This window comes from Molothrus ater, chromosome Z (assembly GCF_012460135.2).
Source record: "Molothrus ater isolate BHLD 08-10-18 breed brown headed cowbird chromosome Z, BPBGC_Mater_1.1, whole genome shotgun sequence".
Taxonomy (NCBI): domain Eukaryota; kingdom Metazoa; phylum Chordata; class Aves; order Passeriformes; family Icteridae; genus Molothrus; species Molothrus ater.
Window position 1 is genome coordinate 56,479,094 of NC_050511.2, and position 14,245 is coordinate 56,493,338.

Here is a 14,245-nt window from a genome sequence, read left to right on the forward strand (position 1 = left end):
GACCCAAATAATCACTATGTATATTCAGTTCATTTAATATTTCCCTTGGTTCCTTTGACACTTTCCCACCATTCTGCTTCCTTTCATTCAGGACTCTCATCTAGTACTGCAGATGACCTGGTATCACAAACTTTACTCCAACTCCTTTTTCCTCACGCATTATTTCATTGGGACAGAACAATGCAATGCCTATATGTCCAAATAACTGAGGCACTCCACCAAGGAAAGCTCATCATTTTTTCCAGAGCAGTCCAGATCTGTCCAAGGATCTAGAAATCCACACACTACTCGCAGTATTATAGTGAGGAGGAATTGTTTGGCTTTCCATTTGTTGTACCATGCAAGGCCTGAGGCGCAATATTTAGCTGATGTGAAAGAACAGCATCCACCATGACAGGATACAGCAAGTTTTGTCTGTGTCATACCCTACAAGCACAGGCTTCACATTTAAAACCCTTCCCCCCCTTCATGTTAAGGGACTGCCTAACACGGGACACAATGGGTATCTTGTGATTTAAACTACTTGATCTAAAACTTGGTTGCAAACAACTCAAAGGAAGTGAAACACCCTTGAGTTTCACTAGTTACATTCTTCTGAAGACTTCAAATTAAGGTATTTGACATTAAAATGATAAAAGCCAACCCATTAAATAAGATTTTCCTTCTTTAGAAAGAAAAATAAAACACTGTCTTCAATGTTCTATGAAAAAAAAACCTCTTTACCTGAGTCTGATAAACTGATCTTCTTTGAAGGCATTTCCTTCTCCTGGTTATTTAAAATAAAGTCTTCTTGAAAAACATGGAATAACTGTGTTTTCCGGCCATGCTAAGGAAGTGAAAATACACAAGAAGTGAACATCCAGTGAACATCCTAGTGTATACTTTTCAAGAGTGCTCCCTAACACAGAAGCTTTTAACTTGGTAAGTTATGCACATCAACAGAAGACTCCTCATGAAAATGCACTTTCACTACTCACATTCTTTCCATTTACAGCTACTGTTGAAAACAAGTACAAGAATATGTCAAAAACAGTCTAAGTACCCCAAATTTACCTAATGGAGAGCTACAGGTATTGCTTTTATTATTAATGCTTTTTAAAAAGCTAATTATGACACAAGATGAGTATAGCAGAAGATCTTACAAGCTCTGTGATGGCATCCAGTTCAATGATACATCCTGGGTGAGCTGTAGATTGCTGACTTATGATGTTAAAAACTTCTCCAACATATTTCTGTTTGAAAAGAAACAGCGTCTTGTTAACTCTTTATGCATTTCCTTGGCACAACCTGCTGGATAGGTGCAACATCACTGTGCAAATGTTAACTAAAGCGTAAAATATACACTACTTGTGATTCAGTAAGAGCAGAGGTAACATTTCCTGTTTTATGAAGAGAACATTTGGTTTGAAAGGTGACAAGATTATCTGGAAAGCCTCACATACAGCAATTTATTGTCCTTTCCTCAAAAGCTGAATTGTTGTCTCAGCTTTTCCTCAGGATAGCAATGCACCCACACAGTTATTATTCCTTGTGGTGTAAGCACTTGACAGATATTTCCCAATCAAACCTTATGCAAAGTTTGAGATTAAATGAAATACAGTATAGCTAAAAAGCTTTACATAATCTGTTTTTACAAGCAGAATAATCTGTGAAATCCTCAGCAACCAGTTTAGTCAGTCACCAAGTCTGAGCCTAGTGCAACTGAATGAAGTCATAACATGCAAAAACTTGAGATGGCTTTTCACTCACAGAAATTTCTGGGTTGGAGAGCTCACACAGAAGTTTCTTAGCATCTATTACAGCTTGATATAATCTTAAATGCTGTCCGTCACTAGCCACGAAGCAGGCACTTGGAGAATTACAGTATGCACCTGAAAAGCAAGAAGAAAGTGCTCAAATATTCAAACACCATATGGCTTCCTTTTTTGTTTTTTGAAAGCAGGCATTTTTGAAGTTATGACAAAAAATTATACAGCATAAAAAGAAGTCCTCTTCTATTCACAAGCAAGGATTACAAAGTTTAAAGCTGTGCTTAGCAACCAAATCAAAGTATATGAAAAGAAAACAAGAATTCCATTTGCAAACTAGAGCTAAATCTCCCTCATTTAAATCTTCAGCATGCTATGAAGTATGCACTAGAACCTAAGAACTTTACTGCATAAGCTTCTAAAATATCAAATACATAAAAGAGTAGAACATAGAAACCTTTTACAGAGGAATAAAGAATTCCCAAGTATCAGCAGCTTGAAAATTTGTGAAATTTGTGAAATAAAATGTTACTGCTTAACATTTTTCCAGTACATTCAAGTATACCTGCATTATCTATTAAGGTGAATTATTAGGTTATATTCATTTTATTCTAGAATACACCACAAATCAGAAAATGAAACTCACCAAGGCAGTAGCTGGGTATAAGTGTGGGCAGCCATGCAACATTAGAAAAAGCTGAAACATGAAGAGAATTGATCCGAGCAAGTTCAGAAACTCCACCAGAAAAGGACAAAGGCCCAACAGGATCTACTCTCCATAGAATAAGTTCACTGTAAACAGCATTGGGATCCTGGGATGTCACATTTGCATTGCCTCTACTCTGAGGTCTTACTGGTGACTCCTGAGACTTAGAAGACTCATTTGTCTGTATTGCTTTCTCAACATCTGGTGAAATTAGAGCATTGTGATGTGAGGTTGTAAGCAGCAGTGGTAACACTGAGTGGCAAGCCAAGTCGTTGAGATGAAAACGGTGACCACAATACCGGGATTTGTGTGAAATACTGAGTACAGTTGAAAAAGCAGATTCTTCAGCAAAACTCACTAGCCACTGGTTCAGTGACCCATCTGCATGTTTGGAAATCATCATAACATTAGGTGTGAAGATACTTAGTTTTAAGCTGTTGGTTGATTTACTGTGTCCAGAAGAGATAAGCATAGATGAAGATCGTGTAAGGCCAGGAGGCTTTTGTTTGCCTTGCTGAATAGCTAAGTCAACATTTTTGGTACAAGCATACATCACTATACTTCTGCAAAGAGAGTTTGCATCACCCGTGGGAAATGCAACAGGAATTCTTGACACAAATGATACCTGCAATTTTAAGAAAGAAAGACTAAGTATTAGGGTTCCCATCAAACTTCTCACTGAACACTGATGTAAAATTCAGGAGGAATAAAGTACCTGCACCTGGCGAAACATGCCAGGCTGGTATTCATCCAGCCAGTCCACATGCCACACGAGCAGGGAGCCATCCATAGGATGTATACTGAAGAGCATGTCAGCATTTTTACTCCATTCAGAAAGCAGAACTTCAATTTCATGATCAAAAATAGCAGAGGATAAAGGAACAAGGCTTGAATATGGAGCAGCTTTCTCATCACCCAGTTCCTTCTTCTCTTGGTTTCCTTTCTGTTCATCTGAATTTTCATCAGCTTCTACAACACACACACATACATATATATATATATGTGTATGTATATATAAATATATATATAGAGAGAGAGATATAGATATATATATTCAAAACCAGAAGTATAACAAGCAGTGTTATTCAGGCACTGGAGCTAATTTCAGGCCTTTTATAAGCTACCCATATAAGAACTAATTTAAAAGGATGAAGATTACAACCATAAATCCTCTAACAGAGCTCAGTGTCTAACAAACCAAAATAGTTTGTATTGCACCTTAATTTGAAATATTTTTCTTTTCCTCTGTTTTATACAAATTTTTGCAAGCATAGACAGAACAAAGGATAATAATCTCCAGGATGTATATATTCAAATTAATTGAATAATTTGATAGTAACATTTGAATAATGTTATAGAACAAAGCTATTTAAATTAGCTGTACATTAATATCTAAAAAAAAGTTAATTCTAAAGTTGCTCTTGCTTCCTTAATATTGAAGTAACATTTTCATGCACAGGCCTCCAGTCAGGCCTAATTAAATAACACAGTTTTCAGCATATATAACTCAAAATTTCTAGAACAACTATGATAAGAGAAATCAGAACTTCCAGATACATTTTTTTTAAAGTCACTTAGATACTTTGAGTGCAAAGGAAGAAAATGCATTGAAATGCCACTGTAATTTCTAAGTATCCTTGCATGTCAAGTTGCCAATTTCTCACTTCCCCCTGGGGGAACATTACAAATTACTTCAAAAACTGAAAGCCATTTCTCTATATGACATATGTCTGCATGACTTTTACCTTCTTCTGATCTGCCATCCATTTGATTAGAATCCTCAGTATTAGTCTCAGGGGAATGATGTTCAAAACTCCTTTTAAGTTGTTGCAAAAACACTTCCATAGATAAGGTAAAATGAAGTTCTTTGTTGTTTAGCCAGTGTACAATAAAAGGTCCACTTTTTTCTTCATTTTCACCAAGACTTAGAGATGTGATAGAAGGCAGTAGAGGAATATCTACCAGAAAAAGATACCGATTGACATTCTTGAGAACTAAGTAAGTCAGGTCAAAAAATAATTTTAGAGAAATAGTTTTCAAGCAGAAATCCCACAATGAACAAAATAAATCCAAGTGTGCTGCCACTTGTCATTCCCTGCACCAACACCACCTGCTTTGAGACTTGTTCCACACAGAGGTTCTTTAGTATGCTTACATTAGGATAACAGTAGGGTCCTGCAACGTTGATGTAATACTGTGCATGCAGGTTAATTTACTTTTTTTTTTTTTGCAACCACAGCTCAGTATGAACCAAATCATTTAAGCATAGTTTTCCAATATTCAGTTCACAAAGGATGCTGCAGTAGATATACACTGTAACCAAAGACCACAGGGTTTACACTAGCAAAAATCAGTACAGACATCAGACAATGAATGCCCTCTGTAACACCATCACAAAACCCCAGGAGTTCTGGTTCTGATACATTCTGTTAATTCAAATCGCTGTTTGATGGTATTTGATGTCCCAGGTTGCTGTGAAAAATAAAGCAGAAATCACAAAGTGTGTGACAGAAGCAAGGATCAGACTGCTGCAGAGTAACATAATCTAAATTAATCAAGGCTAAAAAGCAGACAGGTGATTTACTGCAATTTCCTCAAATGTGTGATACAGCAACACGTTAAAATCTCAAACTGCATGTAATTCCCACCTAGAAGTCTCCATGTATAGTATCTTCTCCTTCTGTTCCCTATTTATGCACCATTACTTAAATTCCACATCCTGGGAGACAAAATACTTTTCACCCAAAATCTGTTGTTCTTATCAAAATCAGCAATATATTTGAATTACTAATCGTCCAATCTAGCCAAAGAAAACTGTAACTGACAGCACAAAGATAAAAGAAAGGAGCACCACGACAACTAGCAGTATTGTTGTAGGTTGGGGACACAGCAGGGGAACAGGGCAGAAGTAGCACAGGACATTTAAGAAGTCTATCTTCCTACACAGGCCAATGCCAGTCTCAAAAGTATCATTATACATCTGGAAAGTAACAGAATCTGAAAGAAAAAATTTTATTGATGCCCTTTGAAAAATGAAGCTACAGTGAGCATGAATAAGGTGAACTAGAAAAATTACTTTTCAGATTAATTATAAATTCACATGCTTTTTTAGTATTTATCAAAGTCACTAAATAAATCACTTTTTTCCCAATTTCCATCTAAAAGTACCAGCTTCTAAATGATGTTCAGCTCTGGACATTTTTCTTAGTGAATTTCTATTTGCTTCACAGTATCTCTTCCCAAAAAACTTCTACGTCTTTGAATTCAGTAACTTTTTCTGCAATTGCCTAGAGGCGATTTTGTCCTAGCAACCACTGCTTATTCCTTTCACAGAATTCCACCTAGGCTGGACAAGAGAAGAAATAAAATTACAGTATAAAAGTAGGTTGCAAGGATTTTTGTTGCATACATGTTGTATTTATTCCTATCTATATTCTTATATACAAGTATATATGAAAGCATTATTCTTCAAAATGTGAAGTGAATGAGAGATAAAGCTGTTTTGGCTTTAGTTTTTATCAGATAATTTTAAATGCTGTAGTAATGGCAAATTTTAAAGTAAGACATCACAAACCAATTTGCTTTAAATCAAATTAAAGGAAATACACTTAGGTTTTTGGATTAAATTTAATCTCAAAAGGGCAAACGAAAAGGTCTACATAAAGAATGTGGTTAGACTGAGGTACTTAAAGACTTGACTGTGAGTGAGAACACTTATTTCTTCAAATTAAGATTTAAACTGTGAAAGTTACCTCAGAGGTTCTACAATAAAGAACAACCTGCTATCCTCCAATCTACTGAGTTAAAAGACAAGTGATCCAAAAGACATTATTGAAACAGATAGTGATTGATGTAGATAGCATAAAAAGAATATAAGATTAGAAAAGCCAAAGACAAGTTTTACGTACCTAATTTTTTTCAAAATTGTTTTTATCGTCATTCTGTAAGTTTGCTGCTTGGCATATTTATAATGCAAAGTCTATCAAAAGCAAAGATAAAGTTTGCATAGTTGTGCTGGTTTTGCCTGGAGTAGGGCTAACTTTCTTCATGGTGTCTTGTACTGGGTGGTGTTTTGGATTTGTGCTGAGCACAGAGTTGATGACACAGAGATGTGTTTGTTGTTGCTGGGCAGGGCTTGCACAGAACCAAGGACTTTTCTGGTTTTTGTACTGCCACACTGGCAAGGAACTTGGGGCTGCATTGGACATTGTGAGAACACACAGCCAGGATAGGTGACTGAAACTGATCAAAGGGATACTCCAGACCACATGACATCATGGTCAGTACTTAAAGTGGGAGGAGGAAGGAAGAAGGTGGAAAGTTTGAAGGGATGGTGTTTGTTATTCCAAGTGACTGTTAGGTGTGATAGGGCTCTGCTCTCTTGGAGATGGCTCAAGATCTCCCTGCCCACAGGAAGCACTGAAGTCATTCCTTGTGTCTCTTTGGTCATGTGTGCAGCTTTTGTTTCCCCTATTAAGGAAAACAAGGTTGAGATAAAACCTATTAACTTGGTTTTATCTCAGTCCAGGAGGTTTCTACTCTTCTGATTCTCTCCCCAGTCCTGCAGGGAGTGAGCAAGCGATTGCCTGGGGCTTGGTTGATGGCTAACCATGGTTAATCATAACATTAGCTACTCTGTATGAAAAAAAATGCTTTAAAAGCAAGTAAAAAAAAAAAGGTCAAAGATTATGTGCTACCTACATGAAAAGATTAGCTAGCTCACTGAGCAATCTGAAGAAGAAAAAATATAAGAGGAGATAAACAAATCTCCAAGAAGCTTTCAAGAAACTTTCCTGTGTGACATTGGGTAATAACAAGCAATGACTGGAGACTTTTTCTGTAGAAATATCATAGCACTGGTGGTACAGCACAAAACTGTAAGAAGTTTCCTTCTGGTAGGCTGGATGTTATTCTAGTCCTGTCTGTTAAAATATGAACCAATGAACTGCCACTCAAAATGCTGAAGAATAATCAAGGAGAAAGTGTTTAGAGCTTTGCTTAGCAAAGCAGTGTTAATGGAAATCACTTGTTCTTTCCAATCATAACAGACTGTATAGCTAGAAACATGAACTCATCATAAATGCTCTTAGCTGAAAATTGGCCTTTCAAACAAGTAGGAACAGAAAAACAATACTACAAAAGAGAGTTTAACTAGTTTAAGAAAAGAATTACATAGTATGTTTGTTCATTAAGTCTAGACACAGAAAACCACACCAGAACCCTCATGAAGGTCATTCCATATTGCATCTCTAGTAAGTTTTTCAATGAACGGACACACGCTTCATGAAAATGAAATCTTCAGCCATCTCCAGGAGAGCAGGGCCTTATCACACATAACAGTCACTTGGGATAACAAACAGCGTACACAGATAATAAAGACGTATTAAGAAGTATCAGCAGCTATAGGGGAGTTTCCTCAATCCCTATCAATATGTTGTTCCAGTGCAAGGCAATATCAAAGTTTATGACATACAGGGTGAAGGCATGTTTTGTTAGGTTCAGAGACAGAAGGACATAAATGTGTGGTTATTTCAACACTTAAGTGTCAGGTGCTCACTTTAAGAAGCTTATACGTTTTTTATTTTATCAGTGTGTTCCCAGTATCATTCAATTCACAGTAAATTTTAACTCAAGTTACAGATACTTAGCTTTCCCCATTTTAGACACCAATCTCACTTAAAGGATGAACAACATAAAAGACAGGATTACTGCACTGGAAATTTATTCAAATAATTTCATTACTGTAGAAAGTTCTTTCATGTAAAAATGAAACCAACATACTAGCAATTTTGCATGATCATATAAATACTGAACAAATATATCTGCTAAGTTTCCAGAGAGAACACATACCTAACAGCAACTGGAGTTCACTTCATAGCAAAGATTACATTTATTACCTGTGGCTGGATTGATACTGGCAGCAATATGGTAGTGGCAAAGGGCATTTGCATGAGGAGGAATGTTCCTGTGAGCTTCATGAGGATCTTGCTGATGCAGAGCATATCCAGTATGCGCTACAACAGCACCTGACCTCCTCCTTCCTCGTCGGAAGTGCCTCAGGTTTAACTGCATGAAGAATAAAGCATAATTTAAAATCCTTTCAAGAAGAAAAAAACATTTAATCTGTAAATGGCACTAATGAACGATATTTTTCAGCTTAAAAGCTAACTTAAAGAATCAGTGGAGTTTCTTGCAAACTTGTGTTGAGACCAGTGCCTTTGGATTTATTTATGAAGGCCCATAAAATACCTTCATGTAGTAACTACTTCATACTTCAGTGTGCAGACAATATTCATACACTTTTTGTACTTTCACAGAAAATACTGTTGTGCTTCATAAACACACACCATGCTTATTCAAGATTCTGAACAAAGCAACAATACTGAATAGTCTCATTTCATGAAAAACAGGATCTGTACTTTGGATCTAATTAGATCAGCACTTCAACACCCCACAAAAGGCCACGAGTTTTAAGGTCTTCCTCTTTTATACAAATACTTGTATATTTCCAAGGGAAAGAATAATATTTAGTTTTTAAGACTGACTTACACATTTCAAGCCTTTTGTGCTGTAAACATCTGCGTAAGCACCCAAAGGTACACAGAGGTACACAATTTGTATTAAAGATACTGTTACACTCTTGGCATTCCTTTTCACTTGCTTTTCACATCTTTACACAGCATGCTCATGTCAAACAGTCTTCTCTCAATTATCACATAATTGCTGTTCCTGATTTCTAATGCTGCCTCTTATTTTCCACAGGAACACAGAAATTTCTCCAGCTTCCTTTTTCCTCCTCTCTTTGACTATTTCCTTTTCGCTGTTGTGCCTTTTAGCCTGACGTATTTTTCAGGTATGCTGCACTATTTTTCAGATATCGCATGCACTACAAGCATGCTAAATACATCATTTCATTAATATAAAAGCACAATGCCCACATATGCTCTACATACCTTTGAAGCAGACCATTAATGCTACACTTTCTTCCTTATTCACACTGGTTAGAAAACACTGTCTGGTAAGAATCACTTGCCTTAATGCTTTTAAGCAGTCTGCTCTGAGGACTACAGCAGAAAGACTATTTTTCTTCCCTCCACATTACTGTTTTTCCACTTGCAGAAGTCAGAGAGACCATCCCACAACTTCAGAGGTAACAAGTGAGCCCCTACCATACATCTTAAGGCAGCATCACCCCTGGGTTTCACATAACCTATATATAATGTCTGCTCCTTACTGCTCCTAGCCCTTTGAACAAAATACTGCAAAGCATTCTTTCTTCAGTCACCAGACAGAAATAGGCAGTTGTGACTTTGGAACAGTGTGTCTTCAATGTGAGAAGCTCAGCAAAAGAGCTGTCAGCTTAGCCTGCCCAAGGAAGACTTCAAGGAAATTCACCCTTTCATAACATTTTATGCACATCTCTGGCATAAAAGCATAAAAGATTTCAGCTTGTGATACATGTTTGAGATACAAATTACCAACTTGTCTAAAATCACAAGTTTTCACGTGTTTATTCTCACTGTTCAATTTCAATTCTTACCTCCAATGCACTCTGCACTTTTTCTTTACTTGAAGTATTTCTCTTGAAGTTATTTGTGAAGTTCACTGCTTCACTCCAATTGCTGTATCCTCCCCCGTACAACAAACTGTCATTGGGTAACAAAGTCTCTGCCCAGAGACGACAAACATTATCCTTACAGCAAGTCAGGAGTACATTGCAGACAGCACCACTAATGAAAGAAAATTTAAGGAGTGAAGAAGCTGCTAACTATTACACAGCATCAAAATAAACCAACATTTCCAAACAGTTTTCCACTACCAGTCTTTGGAATTGCACCAACTTACAGATACTGGCACAAGAAAAACTCATCAGTACATTGTTATGAAAATAAACGATGTAGGAAAGGCCTTACCCTCTGTTCAAGTATCTGACTATAAATCACCTCAAACATCATCACATAATAGAGCAATAGCAAATTGTGGATTTTAATTTAAAGAAAACTTCATACCTAGAATAGCAAAATGTAAATTTTTATGTTTTGAAGTCATTCACATAAAAAGCTAATAATATTCTGGATATCTGATCGTAATTCCAGATCTTACTGTTATCTACCAATTCTAAAACAATATATGTCCAAAAGACAGAAACTCAGATAATACCAGGGAAACAACAGACAATTTAAATCTATGAGTTTTTAATCTTAGTTACTATTTTTCCAAGTCTAACTTGTGTTAAATATATAGCCAAAAAATCCCATTACCCTAAACCAGATACTGGAAAAAACTATGCATATCATCAGGTTTCCAGGTCATACGAGTTCACTGTTTAGCTCTACATAATGCTCTAAAGCTATGACCAGACTGTCCAGCAGCAAACTCCCTGAGGAACCATGGAGCAGGTGGATTTTCAAAAGTGACACACAGAGTTAGTATGTATTTAAGAAGAGTCTTAAAGACTGGTATAATGAACAACATAAACTTGCTCAACACAAAGGTACGCAAATTTGTTTGCTACTTGGAATAACATGGCAAAAAGATGGTTGCAAGCCACAAAACTGCTAACACTATTTCAGTTTAAGATTTAAAGTACTGGTGAAAACTAGGCATAGGTCATTTTGGAATCATCTGAACACAACCCTAACACCTCAAACTAAAGGTATCAGTTCCAAATGAATACTTGAATCCAATTTCCAGACACTATTTCTGACAGAGATCCAGCTTTGTAGTAGGCAGAGAAACAAATAAAAAGACACAAAAATATGTGAATGTTTGTAAAAGAGGACTTCAAGTCACAGAACTTTTGCTCTGATTCCATCAGGATAGAACAAGTCAAGATTAAATGCATGAATGGTCACTTAGTGCAATCAAAAAAAATGCGAAGAGAAATGACTTTTCAAGAGCTGATTTTGTATTTAGTTCAATGCCTAGGTCAGTCTCTGAGACTTATATCTTTTCAATTTTTTCCCAGGTAAGAGGACACTTGCCTTCCTCTCAAGAGCAAAAACAGTATAAAAGGTGTGCACACTCAATAACTGAAGTAAAACATATAATTGTGTGGCTGTTGATTGTAGAGAGAGGCAGACTGCAGAGCTGGGGGGTTTTTTTGGCAATTTATGAACTAGTTATTAGAACTACTGACCGTGGCATGAATTTACTGGTCTTTCTCCATGAAAATGCATTTACTGATCGAGGATGAGCCAAATAAACAAATGAAAAATCAAGCTCTTTTGCTTGGTTTTCTGGACTGGCACCAGGTGGTGATACGGCTGACCGCCAGCTCTCTGCATTGTACCATACTTTCACAAGACAGTCATCCTGTGGGAAGACAAAAAAGGACAGTAAATAAGATTACCTTGCTCAAGAATATGATGCACTTCAAGTACTTTTAGGTACATCTCTTGAGGTTTCGTTTTTCTTTAAAGTAAAATGTTTTTCTTATCTGAGAGGAACAGCTCCATAAATGGAACTTCAAAATGTGATCTTAAAGAAAACACAGGAGCAGAGCTTCCACTTAACTCTTGCCATTACTAACTTGGATTTCATATAAGTCCTTCTGATTAGCTGCCAATTTTTAATCACAAAACCACAACTTGCACTAGCCTGAGATGGTATTCAAATGTTAATACAACTAATTCTACCGCCCCAACTCCCTACATAAATTTAACTGGAAATAGGAAAACAAAGGTCATAGATGATATCTCAAAAAACAAGCTCAGTACTGGTCAGCCTGTTTTCAGACACACACATGAAATGATTATGCCTTCAAGGACTAGATAAATTAATCTGGACCCAGATTCACAACTTGTTGATCAGCTATTAAATGTGAATGGCACTAAAATATTGAAATAACCTGGGTATGCATAACATGACCCTACTGGGGGGGACGATAGGTTGGTGTTGCTGACCAGCATTGTCCATCACAAAAAGTTAAGTAAAAGAGTAAGACATAGAAACAAAGATGTGCTTTAAAGTTCTCCAGGCATGTAACTAACTTAAGCATTTATGGTAAAAATATGTTATTAATTTTCCTACTTACTAATTTTCTTACTTATTCAGTAATTCACTTTGAAGGAATTTATAAACTAAAATAACAGGACATAAAATATTGGAGTCAAAAACTCTGCAGTAATATTAACCTTATATAAACTATTTGCAGATTAATTCCTTTTTCCACCATTCCATCAAATTGTAACACTAGAAACCATTAAACCATTAACATTTGACTTGCAAAATAAACATTAACTCCTACCCTATCAAAAGAAGGTGGAATACATATATATATATATATTGTTGAAATAACAAACACTACCTTTTTACATAAAACATATACCCAAAGAATTTTATTTATCTGCAAAGTGGCTGGAATGGCTCTCCTTTCGATGACAGTTAAAGGCATCACAGAACATATAGCAAGAAATGCAACATTCAAATAAGCACAAAAAGAATGGAGCATGAGAATTTATTGCTTTGTTTTTATACAGATAATAATCTAGCATGAAGAAAGCCAGTATTTCACTTTGTGCGTTGGAAGCTTGTTAACTGAAGTATAGTTTCCCTAGAAAAGGAAACCTAGGCAATTTTACAAATTTGTTACACCTTTATCTTTTCTTTAAAGACAGCAAATGTCTGAAAAGTTAGTCTTCTAATCAAGCACGATGACCTGAAATGGCAAGCTTTAAAGGAAAAAAACACATACAACTAATAAAGATGTAATTACTCATCTGCTCCTGATGCACATAACTGAATCACAAAAATATGCATGACAACTACCTTTCAAAAGCAAGATTTATTTGCAGACTGAATCACCATCAACTCTTTGTTTTTTAAGCATGTATTAAGGGATACTATGACCCAAACAGCGAAGTTCCACATTATTACTAAATCAAAGGCTGTTCTAACCACTTATTATGTGTACACACTAATTTTTCACTCATGCATCCAAGACAGAGTAGAGCAAATTGCAAAACTGTCTTTTATTCTTCAGTCTGAAACAAGTTCTGTCAGGTTTCGACTGCTCAGGATTCTGAGACTCTTAAACCAGGTTTTCACTAATATCAGCAACTGATATTTACATACTAGAATGTTGTTTTGTATCTAGTAACTCTGCAGCCTTTAGGTTCTTCAGTAGGTAGCAGAAACTCAATGCAGAAAACAACTACTTCTCCCACTCATATTCCTTAACAAGTAATACAAATTTTTGTATGGGTTTGTCACATTTGCTCACTGGATCCTCTACATGATCTTGATTTTTTTTTCTGCTTTGACTTGTAAGGACATTATTCTCCTACAAAACCTGAACAACAAGTTTTGGCGTATAAATAGAAGATTAGTTTGTTTCAGAAAAACAAAAGACTGACAATTTGCTTTAATTTTTTTTGCTTATTTTCCCAAGGGGTTCTGCTTTTGCTGACAAACTGCTCAGTGCTGAGCACATGGAACCATCTAGTGAGACAGGCCACAAACACTGTCATGAACCATGTGCCAATACACCCATGGAGGGGAATGTGAACCTCTTCTACAGACACAAAAAGGCGTACAGATATGTTTACACAAAAACATATGAAAGAGCTATTTTTGATTTTTTAAAATATTTTTTGGTATTTTGATTATACTTCCTCACTAGTAGGATAGCTAGCAGTGATTTCATCCACAGATTTCCCCATTCCTCAAAACTCTTCTTTTTCTTATGTCTTATAATTTGGTACAAATTAAAAATGAGTATTTTAGTAAGCACTGAATATTTGGTGTGTGACTTCCCTGCCTGGAACCACCCTTCTACCAAATTCATGTT

The 14,245-nt window shown here is 36.1% G+C and overlaps 1 protein-coding gene across 4 annotated transcripts in view; it reads right to left on the reverse strand.

Moving 5' to 3' along the window:
* The window catches only part of DMXL1 (Dmx like 1), a 77,076-nt gene that overhangs the window by 44,368 nt on the left and 18,463 nt on the right, over window positions 1-14,245 (reverse strand). For all 4 annotated transcript variants that reach the window (XM_036402709.2, XM_036402708.2, XM_036402707.2 and 1 more), the window contains exons 7-15: window positions 11,594-11,769; window positions 9,995-10,184; window positions 8,352-8,520; window positions 4,200-4,412; window positions 3,170-3,423; window positions 2,395-3,079; window positions 1,750-1,871; window positions 1,143-1,232; window positions 724-826 (exon numbers count right to left, since the gene is read on the reverse strand). In XM_036402709.2, coding sequence (XP_036258602.1) covers window positions 724-826; window positions 1,143-1,232; window positions 1,750-1,871; window positions 2,395-3,079; window positions 3,170-3,423; window positions 4,200-4,412; window positions 8,352-8,520; window positions 9,995-10,184; window positions 11,594-11,769 — 2,002 coding nt within the window. The remainder of the gene's footprint in view (window positions 1-723; window positions 827-1,142; window positions 1,233-1,749; window positions 1,872-2,394; window positions 3,080-3,169; window positions 3,424-4,199; window positions 4,413-8,351; window positions 8,521-9,994; window positions 10,185-11,593; window positions 11,770-14,245) is intronic.